The 15,371-nt window shown below is 61.3% G+C and overlaps 1 protein-coding gene across 3 annotated transcripts; it reads right to left on the bottom strand.

Annotated features, from left to right (window-relative positions):
* Positions 1-6,923: 6,923 nt before the first annotated feature.
* LOC311199846 (uncharacterized protein C2orf42) lies at positions 6,924-14,744 on the bottom strand. 3 transcript variants are annotated; one of them, XM_084273983.1, is made up of 9 exons: positions 14,686-14,744; positions 12,659-13,499; positions 11,842-11,952; positions 11,384-11,488; positions 9,453-9,557; positions 8,753-8,860; positions 7,989-8,089; positions 7,745-7,884; positions 6,924-7,166 (listed from the first exon to the last, which is right to left on the bottom strand). In XM_084273983.1, exons 2-9 carry the CDS (start codon positions 13,485-13,487, stop codon positions 6,941-6,943), a joined length of 1,725 nt encoding a protein of 574 aa, XP_084130109.1. In that variant the 5' UTR covers positions 13,488-13,499; positions 14,686-14,744; the 3' UTR covers positions 6,924-6,940. The 3 variants fall into 3 exon arrangements, with proteins under 3 accessions (XP_084130109.1, XP_084130108.1, XP_084130107.1); XM_084273982.1 differs by having other exon boundaries at positions 7,745-7,907; XM_084273981.1 differs by having other exon boundaries at positions 7,745-8,089.
* Positions 14,745-15,371: the final 627 nt, after the last annotated feature.

The raw sequence follows: 15,371 nt of genomic DNA on the forward strand, positions 1-15,371 counted from the left end.
CACAGGCACCCGCTGGATTTTCTCTCAGGACAAAAGACTCCATCCTCTTTGTGCAGCTGTGTGAGGACTTTTCCATTTCTCAAGCAGCCTGTGTCTCCCATTCACCTCCCAAGCCCAAGCCAGGGTTCCAGGCTAACGGCCATCGTCTCTGCTTCTGATCCTGCACAGGGTCATAGCCGAGTGTGAGTCTGAGCCCAGCATCCCACTGTGCTTAATCCTGAAAGCCGGTTGGATCAAGCACTTTGTCTTACTCCAATTAGCCTTTGATGTCAGTAAAGCAATGATATAACTGACTCTCCCTGCCCTTCCTCTGCTGCAGTTTGGATGGGCAAATGAGTTAGTGGTAGAGATTAATTCGGGTGGATACTTGGGCGGGGTGTTGACAACACCCTGGGTTGTCTGTACTGAACTCCCTAATTAAAATCTGACGAATAGGGAGACAGAGGGAAGCTTTTTCTTACCCACTCTAGGGAGTTACCAGTTGCCAGCAAGGCAGCTTATTTCCAGGCAGCACATGTATTTTTAAATGCCTGGCAACGGGGATGTGACGTCGGTGCGGGCGCTCCGGAGCCCCAGAAATAGAGCACCTTGGAGTGAGCTGCGCTGCCCTGCCGCAGGCACAGGCCTGGCTCGGGTGTCCTGGCTGTGCAGAGAAGGGACAACACGATGCTGGGGGGGTGTGGTGCCTGCTGGGTGCTGAGGGGTCCCAACAGGAACTGCCCAGCGATGCCTTTGGCACATCGAAGTGGCAGAGCCGCCGCCTTCCACAGAGCACGATGCTGTCCCACACCAGGCCCTGATCTCGGTCTCCACAGGACTCTACCAGTTGGCAACTGGTAATTCCTGGGTCTGGGCTCCCAGAGTTACTCAGAACATGAAGTTTTACTGAGAAATAATAAATACACCCAGTCTCTTCAAAGCAGAACGGGTTGGCTGGCACACAGAGGGCAGCTTGGGGACAGCCTGCATTCTAAAAACCCAAGGGCTGCTTAACCACCCCTAAAACCTGGGGTGGCTTGGAGAGGTCAGGAGGGCTTGTGGTGAAGCTCACGTATGTGGGCAGAGAACCCTCGGACACACCGTGACTCCACGGGTGCACCCTCTGTTCTCTTGCCTGTCCCCACGCTGGAGGAGGCAGACTCAGTCTCCTCGTGGTGCCTGTAACAGGGGAGGTGGGATGTCCGGGGGAGCTTGGAGAAGCTGAAACGCTGCACGTTACCTCTCCAGCCTCCGAAGCGGCTCCTTCTCCTTCTTCGGGGCTCAGTGTGAGCTGGGGTCACTTGCTTTTCCTCGGCTGCCGCCCAGGAGCCGGCCCGCGGGTCCCAGGCACCGCACGCGGGATGGTCCAGGGATGCTGCCGGTCCCGAGGGAGGAGCCGGGTTTCCCCGCTGCTCTTTGCGAGGCCGGGCTCGCACTTTTCCCTTCCACCCCGGTCTCTTGGTGGCATCTAGTGTCCATCCCTTGTAGTAGCAGCTTCTCGCAGTCCCCGGAACAGACATGGAGCTATTGGAACCGGTCCAGAGGAGCCCATAAAGATGAGCAGAGCGCTGGAGCACCTCTCCGCTGAAGGCAGGCTGAGGGAGCTCAGCCTGGAGAAAAGGCGGCTCCGGGGAGATCCTCGAGCACCTTCCAGTACCTGAAGGGGCTACAGGGAAGCTGGGAAACGACTTTTTAGAAAGGCAGGTGGTGATAGGACGAGGGGGGGGGTGGTGGTGGTTTTAAATTGGAAGGGAGGAGATTTAGATTGGCTATTAGGAAGAAATTCTTCACTGCAGGGTGGGGACGCCCTGACACAGGGTGCTCAGGGAGGTGATGGAGCCGGGTTGGCTGGGCCTTGAGCAGCCTGGGCAGGGGAGAGGTGTCCCAGGGGGCTGGTTTGGCAGCTGTACTTTTCATGCAGACTCCCTGGGAGCAGAGGAAGAAAGGGCTCTGCTTTTACAGCAGGAATTATTAATCACAGCCCGATGAAGACAACATTGGCAGCTCATTTCCAGCACTCTCCCCCCCCCCTGCTGAGAGCACTTTGGGGAACAAGCTGCTCAGCAGTTAGAGGTGGAAGAGAGACATTAAATATGAAAGAGCCGATATCCACGGCTCAGCTGTGAGGGACAGACCCCCCCAGGCGTGGTGAGGGGGCGCGGTGGAAGGAGCTGCTGCTTCTTGGTGGTAACTCCCAGCGGTGGCTCCTCCTGTCCCCTGTCGCAGCCTCTCAGCAGCAGCGGGATCAGCAGCACAGGAATCAGCTCAGAGCCGGGAAATCTCTCGGTACTGGTGGTTTTATTGCAGTCACATCACGGTGGGTCCCAGCTGAGGATTCTGGCCTGGGTAATGGGGCGTCCTGGGGGTCACTGGGGGTTAATGGTAATGGGAAGTAATGAGAGTTATTGGGGGTTACTGGGGGGCAATTGAGGGTACTGGGGCAATGGGGTAACGGGGAGAAATGGGGGCTATTGTGGATACTGGGAATGCTGGGTTATTAAACGTGGTTATTTGGGGTAATGCTGGTTGTTGGGGTGCAGGGAGCACTGGGGGATGCTGGGAGCACTGGGGGATCCTGGTGGCACTGGGGGTAATGTGTGTACTAGGAGCACTAGGGGTTAATAGGAGTTACTGGGAAACAGGGAATAGGAGTAATGGGGTGTCTAGGGGTTCCCAGGAGCACTGGGAGTCACCCATCGTTGGATCCAGGATTTCTGGGGCTCTCTTGGCACCCGCAGAGCCCTGTGACAGTCCCGACACAGGGTCCGCCTCAACCCCGCATCCATCCCAGTCTGCCCGCGCCGCTCCGTCCCGGACCCACTGGCCGGGTGTTCGCCCCGTCCCGTCTAAGGGCGGGGGGGAACGGGGGGGGGGGGGGGGGGGGGGGGCACAGGCGGGTGATGGGCGTGTGCAGGGACCGGGACCGCAGCCCGGTCCCCTCCGTCCCCGTGAGAAACTCGTTACCCTACTAAACACCCCGCAGCCATCGAGCGCTGCAGCGGCATCTCCTCTGCGGCGCTGGGGAAACGGGGTCGCGGGGTACTGGGGATACTGGGGATACTGGGGCGGCGCCTGGGCGTGGTGATGGGATGGTGACGTCACGCCTTCGTACATGACAGCACGCCTCGTGCGAGGTGATGACACACCCCACCCCCCCCCCCCCCCCCCGTGCAGCCCTCGTGCGCAGCCGCCCCCCCTCCACCCCGCCCCCCACCCCGGAGCTGGGGGTGCTGCCCCCTCCCGGGAAGGGCCCCCCCAGCCCCGGGGGGACTCTCGGTCCTTCCCCAGGGCCGGGACGCGGCTCGCCCGGGTCGGGGGTGGGTCGCGGGGGGGCTGGGTCGGGGGGCGGGGACAGAGGGCGACGCCCCCCGGGAAGGAGGCGGCGCTGTCGGCGCTGTCGGCGCTGTCGGGACCGGCTGTGCTGACGAAGCGATGGGCCGCAGCTGCCGGGCTGGGCGCAGCTGCGCCCCATCGGGGCTGGGCGGCCCGGGGGCTCTTAAACCCCGCTGGGGGGGCTGGGAGGCTACCAGCAGCCTCTGCGGCTCCTGGGCTCCGTTCTGGGGGCTCTCTGGGCTCCGTTCTGGGGGCTCTCTGGGCTCCGTTCTCTCGGGGGCTCTCTGGGCTCCGTTCTGGGGGCTCTCTGGGCTCCGTTCTGGGGCTCTCTGGGCTCCGTTCTGGGGGCTCTCTGGGCTCCGTTCTGGGGGCTCTGGGCTCCGTTCTGGGGGCTACCTGAGCTCTCTTCAGGGCTCTTCTCTGGGAGCTTTCTGGGGGCTGCTTGGGCTCTCCTCTGAAGGTTTTCTGGGGGCTACCTGGTCTCTCCTCTGGGCTCTCTTCTGGGGGCTGCCTGGGCTCTCCTCTGGGAGCTTTCTGGGGGCTGCCTGGGCTCTCCTCTGGGAGCTTTCTGGGGGCTGCCTGGGCTCTCCTCTGGGAGCTTTCTGGGGGCTGCCTGGGCTCTCCTCTGGGCTCTCTTCTGGGGGCTGCCTGGGCTCTTCTCTGGGAGCTTTCTGGGGGCTGCCTGGGCTCTCCTCTGGGGCATTTCTGGGGCTGCCTGGGCTCTCCTCTGGGGCATTTCTGGGGCTGCCTGGGCTCTCCTCTGGGGCATTTCTGGGGGCTACCTGGGCTCTCTTCTGGGGGCTGCCTGGGCTCTTCTTCTGGGAGCTTTCTGGGGGCTGCCTGGGCTCTTCTTCTGGGAGCTTTCTGGGGGCTGCCTGGGCTCTCCTCTGAGGGTTTTCTGGGGGCTGCCTGGGCTCTCCTCTGGGGCCTTTCTGGGGGCTGCCTGGGCTCTCCTCTGGGGCCTTTCTGGGGGCTGCCTGGGCTCTCCTCTGGGGCCTTTCTGGGGGCTGCCTGGGCTCTTCTTCTGGGGCCTTTCTGGGGGCTGCCTGGGCTCTTCTTCTGGGAGCTTTCTGGGGGCTGCCTGGGCTCTTCTTCTGGGAGCTTTCTGGGGGCTGCCTGGGCTCTTCTTCTGGGAGCTTTCTGGGGGCTGCCTGGGCTCTTCTTCTGGGAGCTTTCTGGGGGCTGCCTGGGCTCTTCTTCTGGGAGCTTTCTGGGGGCTGCCTGGGCTCTTCTTCTGGGAGCTTTCTGGGGGCTGCCTGGGCTCTTCTTCTGGGAGCTTTCTGGGGGCTGCCTGGGCTCTTCTTCTGGGAGCTTTCTGGGGGCTGCCTGGGCTCTTCTTCTGGGAGCTTTCTGGGGGCTGCCTGGGCTCTTCTTCTGGGAGCTTTCTGGGGGCTGCCTGGGCTCTTCTTCTGGGAGCTTTCTGGGGGCTGCCTGGGCTCTTCTTCTGGGAGCTTTCTGGGGGCTGCCTGGGCTCTTCTTCTGGGAGCTTTCTGGGGGCTGCCTGGGCTCTTCTTCTGGGAGCTTTCTGGGGGCTGCCTGGGCTCTTCTTCTGGGAGCTTTCTGGGGGCTGCCTGGGCTCTTCTTCTGGGAGCTTTCTGGGGGCTGCCTGGGCTCTTCTTCTGGGAGCTTTCTGGGGGCTGCCTGGGCTCTTCTTCTGGGAGCTTTCTGGGGGCTGCCTGGGCTCTTCTTCTGGGAGCTTTCTGGGGGCTGCCTGGGCTCTTCTTCTGGGAGCTTTCTGGGGGCTGCCTGGGCTCTTCTTCTGGGAGCTTTCTGGGGGCTGCCTGGGCTCTTCTTCTGGGAGCTTTCTGGGGGCTGCCTGGGCTCTTCTTCTGGGAGCTTTCTGGGGGCTGCCTGGGCTCTTCTTCTGGGAGCTTTCTGGGGGCTGCCTGGGCTCTTCTTCTGGGAGCTTTCTGGGGGCTGCCTGGGCTCTTCTTCTGGGAGCTTTCTGGGGGCTGCCTGGGCTCTTCTTCTGGGAGCTTTCTGGGGGCTGCCTGGGCTCTTCTTCTGGGAGCTTTCTGGGGGCTGCCTGGGCTCTTCTTCTGGGAGCTTTCTGGGGGCTGCCTGGGCTCTTCTTCTGGGAGCTTTCTGGGGGCTGCCTGGGCTCTTCTTCTGGGAGCTTTCTGGGGGCTGCCTGGGCTCTTCTTCTGGGAGCTTTCTGGGGGCTGCCTGGGCTCTTCTTCTGGGAGCTTTCTGGGGGCTGCCTGGGCTCTTCTTCTGGGAGCTTTCTGGGGGCTGCCTGGGCTCTTCTTCTGGGAGCTTTCTGGGGGCTGCCTGGGCTCTTCTTCTGGGAGCTTTCTGGGGGCTGCCTGGGCTCTTCTTCTGGGAGCTTTCTGGGGGCTGCCTGGGCTCTTCTTCTGGGAGCTTTCTGGGGGCTGCCTGGGCTCTCCTCTGAGGGTTTTCTGGGGGCTGCCTGGTCTCTCATCTGGGAGCATTCTGGGGGCTTTCTGGTCTCTCATCTGGGAGCATTCTGGGGGCTTTCTGGGTTCTCATCTGGGAGCTTTCTGGGGGCTTAACTGGGCTCTCCTCTGGGGGCATCAGTGGTGGTTTTCTGGGGGCTTAGTGGTGCTGTGCTGTTGGATGTGCACCTGGTGTTGAACCATGACAGCTGGTAACTACTGCAATTCCCTACCTGATGTAAGGTTGATGGGATGCTTCAGCTCTGTGGTGGTAGATACTGCAAGCTCTTCCACTCTTTCTCATTCTCCTCTCCTCCCCCCGCTTCTGCATGCTTGTTGCAGGCTAAATAAAGTGATTTAAACCTTGAGTCTGTTTTGAGTTTTAACTTTTCCTGAGGGTTGTGAAGACCTGGTCATGGTAAAGCACCTAATTGGACATCACTCAGGGGTTAAGCCCAGCCGCCCCCAGCCACCCAGAGCACTCTGAGGTCGGTTGGAATGCAAGGGGGCTTAACCTCTGCCAAAGCACTCTGGTTGTGGATTGTGACAGCTCTATTTGGGGGGGCCTTCACTGGGGACTCTGAGGGGTCTCAGTGGTGCTATGCTGCTGCATGGCTGCCTCAGCTGCCCCCTGGGGCTGGGGGGGCACAGAGCAGTGCTGGGTGCTCTCAGCCTCTCTGGGTGCCCCCTTGCCATTCTCTTTGGCTCTAGGCAGTGGCTGCTCTTGGTGCAGCCCCCCCTTGCTGGGGGGGGGCAGGGTCCCTGGTAAGTGGGAGCTTTGGATGCTGGGTTTGTCTGCAGGCTGGTGGTGGGGTGGCCCTGGGGCTCTGCCCCTCAGTTGTGTTGGGGTGGGGGGACACTAACTATTTGTGCTTTCTTTTCTGCTGCAGGTGGAGTGATGCTCAGCAGTGTAACAGCAAACTGGAGTGGTGGGGGTCACACAGGTGAGTGCTGGGGGCTGCTGGGACCTCCACCTGTGGGGTGGTGGTCCCATTGCTCCCCTGTCCTTGGCTTTAGCTCCCCAGTTCAGGGGTGTTATAGCCAACTGGAGTGGTGGGGGTGGCACTGGGGGCCTCACCCTCTCCTCCCCTCCCACTGCTGGGCTCTGTGCCCCCAGGCGGGAGTGTGCTCATTCTGTCTCTGCTTTTATTCCCAGGATACATCCGAGTTCTGGATATGGCCCCCCCGTCCCCCCAGTGTGCAGCGAGGCCGGGAGGTGGCGAGAAGGAGCTTTATTGGCGAGCGCGGCTCAGGGGAAGGCGATGGCGGCGAGCGGGGGCAGCTCCAGCGCCGGCTCGGGCGCGCCGGGGGGGCGGCGGTCGGGGCCGGGCCGGTGGGCGCCGTGGTGCCCGTACTGGAACTTGAGGCGCAGTTCGCCGATGCGCGCCTGGGGCAGGATGTTGGGGATCCACTCGATGATGAAGGGGGTGGGCTCCTTCTGCGTGGGGGAGGTGTTCCCTGGGGAGAGGGGAACGGGGCGGCTGATGCTTTTATTTGTGTTTTGCAGGTGCCGGGGAGGAGGCAGCAGCCCGGAGCCGCGGCGAGTGGGTAAGTAGCGGGTTGATTCTCTCTGGGTGGGGGCTGGTCAGTGCGGCGGAGACTATCTCACGTGTTTGAGATTTTTTTTTTGGGAGGGGGGTGGGCACCAGCATCCGAGCTCGGGGCAGGGGCAGGGGCTCGCCCCCCCTGCCCCTCCCCTCCCGCCCCCCCTGCCCCTCCCCTCCCGCCCCCCCTGCCCCTCCCCTCCCGCCCCCCCTGCCCCTCCCCTCCCGCCCCCCCTGCCCCTCCCCTCCCCCGGAGGTGGGGTCTAAGGGGGCCCCTTATGCTCGGGGCCCCTGCGTGTGGGTAGGCACAGGGGCAGGGCCCCGCGGTGGTGGGGGGGGAGTCCTCCTGCTCCCCCGGTGGGGGCTCCTTGCTGAGAGGAACAATGTGGCACTCTAGAAGTGCGGGGGGAGCGCTGTGCCCCCTCTGTGCTGTGGAGCTCTCTTGGCTGTTGGAGCTGCTGGGGGGGTTGTCCCCCAGGTGCCTCTGCTTACCCACTTTGAGGAAGGTCTTGAGCTCCAGGGGCCGGATGGCCGGCTGCTTCTCCAGCTGCCCGTAGGCCTGGGCAATGCTCTCCACCTCCACCTTGGGGCAGCGGAACAGCTCGTAGCTCCCATCCCGGTTCTGGATGAAGCTGCGGGTGATTTCCAGCGGCAGCTGCCGGCAAGCAGGGGGCACTCTGGTGAGGAGCTGCGGGCTGGGGCTCGGGGGGGCTGGGGGAATGCCTCCCCACCTTACCTCGGGTGTATCAAAGATCTGCTTGACCTGCAGGATGTTGGTGATGTGCCATGTGTACTTGGAGAAGGTACCCAGGGGCAGAGCGTCCTTGCGCACAAAAGCTGTGGGGAGGGAAGGGGGGGCTGTGCTCACTGTGGAATTGGGGGGTGGCTGTCCTTCCTCCTCTGCTCCCCCTTTCTCTCTGGCCTTGCCTCTTGGCTGTGGTGTTGGTTTTGTCCTTGTCTGGGGCCTCTTCTCCTGTGCTGTTAGGCTAGAGCTGTTCCCCAGGTGAGGCTTAACTGAGCCTGTGCTCAAGAGCTGCTTTGTGTTGGTGTCTGGGGAGGCACTGAGGGTCCCAGTGCAGCCCAGTCCTTGTTCCTGCAGTACCAAGCCTGTGTGCTCACTGGGGTGAGGCCTGAGTGTGCACTGAGGTCTGGCTTTACATGCCTGGCCAGGAGACTGCAAAGCAGTGCTGCTGCCCTGCAGTGAGGGCTGTGAACTTCCCTGGGCTGGGGGGCAGCTTTGGGGGGGGGACTCAGCATAGTCACAACTTTAAGTGTTGCTGGGCTGGGTTTGGCAGCTGCTCTGGTGCTCAGCTTGATCCTGTGAGAGCCTGGAGCCAGGCTGGCCTTGGTCTTGCTCAGTTCCCAGCCTTGGAGATGTGCATTATTTCCCTCTGAGCTCCAGCCCCAGGAGAAGAAATCTCTTGCTGCTGCCTGTTTGTTCCTGGGTAGCCCAGCCTCACTCTGCAGGGGCTTCCTGGGCTGGAGGTGTTTGCCTCTTACCTGTGGTGGAGTTGGGCAGCCTCTTCTTTGCACTCCCACTGGAGATCCGCTGCTGCAGCGCGTCGAAGAAAGCCTGAGGGATGTGGAACACCAGGGGCTCGGGCTTCCCTGGGGGCACCAACAGGAGAGGGGGGTGAGGGGAAAGGGGGCTGTGTCACCTTTCTTTTGGGGGGGGGCAGGGGGGGCTGTTGTCACCCTTGTTCTGGCCAGCAGCTGCCTGGAGGAGCACAGCCTGGATCTAGCTCCTCTCCCAGTAAAGTAAAGTATTTTCTTGGAAGTTCAGTCTGGTGCTTTACTCTGGGGGGTCCTTTATCTCTTCTGCTGGGGCTGGGGGGTTGGGGTGTAGCCCCTGTGACACACATGAGCTGTTGCTGCAGGGTTTTATTGACTTTAGGGTATTTAATAAATGATCAGTGCTTGGTGCTGTGCCAGCCCTCAGGCCAGCAGGACCAGGGCTGTACCAGCACTGCTGAGCCCTATGCTCCCCCTGGGCAGCCACCCTCCCTTCTTCCACTTGAGTTCAAGTACTGCTCTCCCCTCTGGGAATCCCCCTCACCCTGTACCACAGGTGCTGCTGCCCTGTACCAATGCCCAGCCAGGGCCTGAATCAAAGCTGATGCAAACCTCCCTGTGCCTCCCTAGGGGTGTGGGTAATGCCATGAGCTCAGTGCTGGGGGGGAGCTGTGCCCCTCAGCCTTACCCTCAAACTGGTAGTGCATGGTTTGGTGGATGCGCTCGGTGACGCTGGCCAGCCAGTCCTGGAAGGAGAGGGTCACCTGGGCCTCGTCCAGCAGCTGGGTACAGCCTAGGGGAGCAAGGGAAGGGACATGGGCCACACCAGTGAGCTGCAGTGGCTGCCCCCCAGCCCAGCTCCAGGCCAGTATTCCCAGTTTTACCAGCAGTGCAGACACAGGGACTGACAGAGCTCTTGTTCACCAGAGGCAGCCCCACAGAATCACAAGGCTGGAAAAGACCTTTGAAGAGCAGCAAGTCCAACCATTCCCATCCTAAGCTAAGCCCTATCCCAAGCACCTCATCTACCCTGTTTAAACACAGCCAGGGAAGGTGACTCCACTGCCTCTCCAGCACCTCAGTGCATGAGATGTGGCCCTTGGCTCCAGGGACCATGTGCTTTCCAACCCGGCTGCAGCATCTCACTGGGAGCGGCTTTCACAGGGCCCAGCCCCAGGAGCAGCACCTCACACAGCACTGCTGCTCCCCAGGAACCAGAACTATCTCAAGGGGGGGGAGACAGCAGAGCTCTGTACTGCTCTCTAGGCCCAAACTAAAGCTAAGAGGAAGAAAAGCACTAACCCAAAGCTCCAGGCCACAACCCACAGGGAGAGGGGCTTTCTCTAAACAGTGAAGACTAAAGCCAAAGGGCCAAAAACTGGAACTAAGACCAGGCCAGACACCCAAAGACAAAGACTTGTGCCAAGCCAGACAGCTTAAAACAAACTAAAACTAAGCCTGAGCCAGACACCTAGACGAAAGCCTAAGCCTGACACCTAAAGGCTAAGGCTTAAGGCTTAAGGCAAAGGCTAAGGCTTAAGGCTAAGGCTTAAGGCTTAAGGCTTAAGGCAAAGGCAAAGGCAAAGGCAAAGGCAAAGGCAAAGGCAAAGGCAAAGGCAAAGGCAAAGGCAAAGGCAAAGGCAAAGGCAAAGGCAAAGGCAAAGGCAAAGGCAAAGGCAAAGGCAAAGGCAAAGGCAAAGCCTGAGCCTGGCACCTAAAGGCTAAGGCTAAGGCTAAGACTAAGACTAAGACTAAGCCCGAGCCTGGCACCTAAAGGCAAAGACTAAGACTAAGACTAAGCCTGAGCCTGGCACCTAAAGGCAAAGGCAAAGGCAAAGGCAAAGGCAAAGGCAAAGGCAAAGGCAAAGGCAAAGGCAAAAGCTAAGACTAAGACTAAGACTAAGACTAAGACTAAGACTAAGACTAAGACTAAGACTAAGCCCAAGCCTGGCAACTAAAGGCAAAGGCAAAGGCAAAGGCAAAGACTAAGCCCGAGCCTGGCACCTAAAGACAAAGGCAAAGACTAAGACTAAGACTAAGACTAAGCCCAAGCCCAAGCCCAAGCCCAAGCCCGAGCCTGGCACCTAAAGACAAAGGCAAAGGCAAAGGCAAAGACTAAGACTAAGCCCGAGCCTGGCACCTAAAGCCAGACACAGACAGACAGCACCATCTACTGTGTAGAGCTTCAGAGCAAGAACACATCACTGGAAACCACAGCTCCCCTGGCCCAAGTCACACACCCTCACCCACATCTCCCACACCAGAAACACAGGCAGCAGCAAAAACCCAACAGCAACCCAGCTCTGAACCAATCTGCCTCCCTGTGAGAGCCAAGAGGGAGCTGAAGCCCATCAGGGAACACGAACACCAAGAAATCCACCAAAGAGCCACTATGGGCATCATCCCTCTCTACCAACCCCGCTCACAGCCAGCCAGAGCTCTGCGAGCCACACGCAGGTACCAGTGACACCGCAGGAGCAGTGGGGACGCCCAAGCCCAGCATGAACACCTCCCAGTGTGAACAATGGCTGGAGGAGGCTGGGCTGTCCCCTCTGAACAGCTGTGGGCATCCACCCCGTCCATGAGCGCTCCTGCCCACCGGTGAGACGCCAGACTTACCTTGTCTTTTCGGTGAGGTGGTGACAGCCGGTTTCTTCAGGCTGCTTCTCCTGGGGTTGCTGCGAGCCGGGTCTCGAGCCAGAAGAGGGCTGGTCACCTGTGTTCCTGAGGGATTGTTTCAGAGAGTGTTGGTAGATGCAAGTCCTGTGCCTGTGGCACCCCATGCAGTCATTCCTGCCCTAGAAACTGCCCCTTCGCCTTGAACAGGCTGCCAGTGCAGCTCTTAACGCCGTAACCATCACTAGGAGACCCACAACAGCCCAGGGCAGGAGTGCACCCAACACCCCAGACCCTCTGGGGAAGCTCCCCCCCAGCCCCAGACACAGCCTGAGGTGGCAGGGCTGCCCCTCCTGTAACCACCCCTCCTGTGGTCCTGGCAGCTGGGCAGCAGCTTTCGGCTTCAGACCGTGTCCGCCCCACGTCCGCCCCGTCCCGCGGAGCCTCCGGTCGACACTCACCCGCCGTTCCCTCCTTTTTCCTCTTCCTGGGCCTGGCTGCAGCCACTTCCCCAGCCGTCACCGTGGACTCGGGGCTGCCGACCAGCTGCGGGACCGCGATGCCTTTCAGACCTGGGACAAAGGACAAGACCCCATGGTTAAAAGCAGCTCCATCACAAGCAGCAGTACTGAGGGTACCTGGGGACTCTGGTGTCCCCTTCCCCATGCTGGCACACACCACATGCACCCAGAGAAGCCCCAAACTCCCAGCCCTGCAGACACGCTTCTTAGGGTGGGGGAAATGTGGGTATTTTAACTCACTCCTATCACCCCAGTCACTCTCCTCAGTGCAGGCTTTCACCTCTGAGTGCCTAAAGACAGCGGGGAGGGATTTTCCAGGCTGCACAACCCTCTGGGGTCTGAGCTCCCAGATAGGGGCTGACAAGCTGGGCTTCTTTCAGCCACAGCACTGCTCTGGCCCAAAGGGAAGAGGAACCTGACTCATCCCAAGTGTCTGTCACAGCAAAACCCGGCAGCACCAATTCTCCCTTTCAGCTCCAGAAGGGGTAAAAGGAGAGTCCCTGCTCTGCTTCCACACGCTGAGAGCCAGGAGCAAGCAGCAGCTCCAGAAAAACCACTGTGCTCCCAGAGGGAGGAAGCAGGAAATAAAGCCCCGGCTAATGCAGCCCCGATAGGCAGCAGGTGTGAGGGCAGCACAGGCAGAGCCAGGCAGCTGTCAGGACGTGGGCGGAGGCACGGTCGGCCTGACTCCGCCCCCACAACACCACGCCCTCCCCTCCCGAAAATCCTCCGCCTGTCACCCCGTTCCCCGACCTACCTCCGGAGTCGAAGGCGAGGAAGTCGGCGAACTCCTGCGCCAGGCTCTCGTCGCTGGCGAAGGCGCAGATGCAGGCGAAGAAGTGAATGCAGCGCGGCGGCGCCGCCTCCTCTTCCTCGGCTGGGCCGCCCTTGCCGGGCTTCAGAGCCTGGCAGGAGCAGGAGAACCTGTGGTCCGCCAGCGATTTGGGGCTCATCTTCTGGGCGAAGGAGGCGTGCAGGTAGCCGAGGCTGTGCTTCTGGCTGGCCTTGCACTTCACCACCAGGACGTTCTTCGTGATCCGCTGCACCAGTGGCCCCGTGGGCTCGGTTGCCAGCTGCCAGATGGTCTGCTTGGTTTCAGGAGAAGCCTGCACGGAGTTGAGCACTGAACTCTTCAGGGCGAGCGGGGTGGCTTCGGTCTGGCAGTTCAGGGCCAGCTTGACGTGCTGGCACTGGTTCTCCACCACGCCCTGCGCGGCTGCCTTCAAGCACGAGGGCACGTAGCAGCGGCCAGAGCTGAGCTGCGTGATGATGGTCCCGTCCACCGTCTGGATGGCCGTCTCCGAGACCCCCAGCTCCACAAAGCACCGGTAATCCGGCCCACGGTCCCTCTGCCGCACCGAATACACCTGTAAGTCGGACCCAGTGATGAGCTTGACGGCGTCGACGCTGGGCTGCTTGCGCGTGCCGTAGCGGAAGACGATCCCGCAGTTCTTGTTCTTGCAGCTCAGGCCGCGGGTGCCGTTGTACGTGCCGCAGCGCGGGCATTTCCGGATGCCCCGGAGCGTGGCCTTCCCCAGGTCGGACAGGAAGGATGGGACTTTGGTCCTCACCGATGCTGGCTCCATAGTCCGGTGAATCTGGAAGGGCAGGGATAGGTGTGTGAATGGTGGCAGGGGGAGTGAGTTGAAAGCCTGGGGGGCAGGTGGGGTGGGAGGGACAGCGGTAGCTGTCCCCAGTCCCCAGAAGCAGTAGAGAGGAGAAAGTGGGGGGAAGGGACGGCTGCCCAGTCCTGGCAGGACAGGACAGCGTCCCTGCCACTCACTACGGTAGCCTGTCACACCCCCCACTGCCTAATCCAGCTCCTTCCCGGGGGGATGCCCAGGACTGACAACACACAGGAGCAGTTGGACTTGAAGGTCTTTTCCAACCTAGTGATTCTGTAACACCTGGAAGCACTGCACCCTGGCAGCTCCACCCCCTGCTACTTCCCACGAGGAAAACAAGGCCAACAGGAGAGCTTCTGGTGTGTGCACGCTCAGGGCCCCCGGCCACGGGCTCACGTCCCTGGGGGAAAATATGGATAGAGGATGTAAAGTCAAACTGGGGGGCTTGCCCACCAGGGCAGTGGGATGCCCAGGGACTCGCAGAGCACCCCGGAACCGCTCTGAGGAAAACCGACGTGGAAACCGGGGGTGGGGCAAAGGGGAGAAAAAAAGCCAAAGGGGTCGGGCAAGGGGCTATTCCCTCCCCACCCACCCGCTTCAGGTTCCGCACCACCTCAGCAGCTGAGGAGCAAAGCGCTGACTCCCGGCGAGGACACGGCCCTCCCCTCGCACCCCCACCGAACCCGCTTTCTATGGGGGGAACCGGGCGCCGCGCGAAGAGGCCCCCGCACAAGCGAGTCTCCCCAGCAGCGCTTCTCCCCCAGGCACGACAGAGACGCGGGAGAAGGGGAGGTCGCTGGAGCCGCGGCGGCTCACGGCAGAAGGCCGAGAGGCAGCTCCCAGCGCGGGTTACACCAGGCCCGGGCCTCGCTGGGGTTACTGACGCCGGGGAAAGGCCTGTGAGCTGCCGGCCTGAGGGCAGGACGCGAGCCCGAGGCGGGGGGGCCGGTGCGGGCCGGGCTCGCTGCTCACCGCGCAGAGGCCGAGGCGCTCCGCCGCCCATCCCTCTCCCAGAGGGGAGCACAAAGGGCGGAGCCCTGGGCCGGGGACACCCCCCGCCACTCGTCACAGCGGGAGCCGGGCCCGGGGCTCGGAGCCCGGTGCCGGTGCGAGGCCCCCGCCGCTCCCCTCACGCCTCCCGCCCGGCTCTCGCCCTTACCTGAGAGGCGGCGCGCGACCCCCGCCTTCTCCCGCCCGCAGCTCGGCGAGCGAACTCGAAGCCCCGCCCCCTTCCAAGTCCTTTGAAGTTTCATTGGGCGGGGACACGTCACGTGTGCGTGGACGCGCCGCGCGGGGGATGCTGGGAGTTGTAGGCCGCGGAGGTGCAGAAACACCTCCGCGGCCTACAACTCCCAGCATCCCCCGCGCGACACGCCTCCTAGCCTACATTCCCCGATTTCACCTTTTTTCTCCCCAAATCCCCCCCCCCAAACATCCCCTCCGGCCCGGGGAGGGCGAGAACCGACGTCAGGGCCCCGGTGTAAGAAAAGATCACACACAACGAGCTTCAGTTTTGATGCTTTTCTTTTTTTTTTCCTTGTTTTTCCCTTTTTTCCGCATTTTTTGGGGATGGGGGGAAGGCTGGTCAAGAGGTAGGACAGAAAAGGTCGGTTTTGGCCTCAAAACATTCTTAAAAAAAAGCAAAACCAACAAACAAACCTCAGTTGGCTAAGCTCAGGGGGCTCTGTGCGGGTTTATCGGGGTGGAAGTGGGGATTTTATACAATTCTTACAAATTCCAAGGGCTCCAGAGGGTGGAATGTCACCATCCGGATGCAAAAGGAGAAGAGATGGAAGGGTTGGAGGTGTAATTCCCGTCAGAGGACCCAGCCTCCTCCCTTTTTAA

The sequence above is a fragment of the Gallinula chloropus genome, assembly GCF_964237585.1.
Source record: "Gallinula chloropus genome assembly, chromosome: 21".
NCBI classification, from domain to species: domain Eukaryota; kingdom Metazoa; phylum Chordata; class Aves; order Gruiformes; family Rallidae; genus Gallinula; species Gallinula chloropus.

Bases quoted from the DNA above. Each gene is read 5' to 3' on its own strand.
- LOC311199846 (XM_084273981.1), bottom strand. From the start codon at position 13,487: ATGGAGCCAGCATCGGTGAGGACCAAAGTCCCATCCTTCCTGTCCGAC. The intron at 11,953-12,658 runs GTAGGTCGGGGA...CCTTTGTCCCAG, and splicing joins CCTCGCCTTCGACTCCGGAG to GTCTGAAAGGCATCGCGGTC. The intron at 11,489-11,841 runs GTGAGTGTCGAC...ACAATCCCTCAG, and splicing joins GAAAAAGGAGGGAACGGCGG to GAACACAGGTGACCAGCCCT.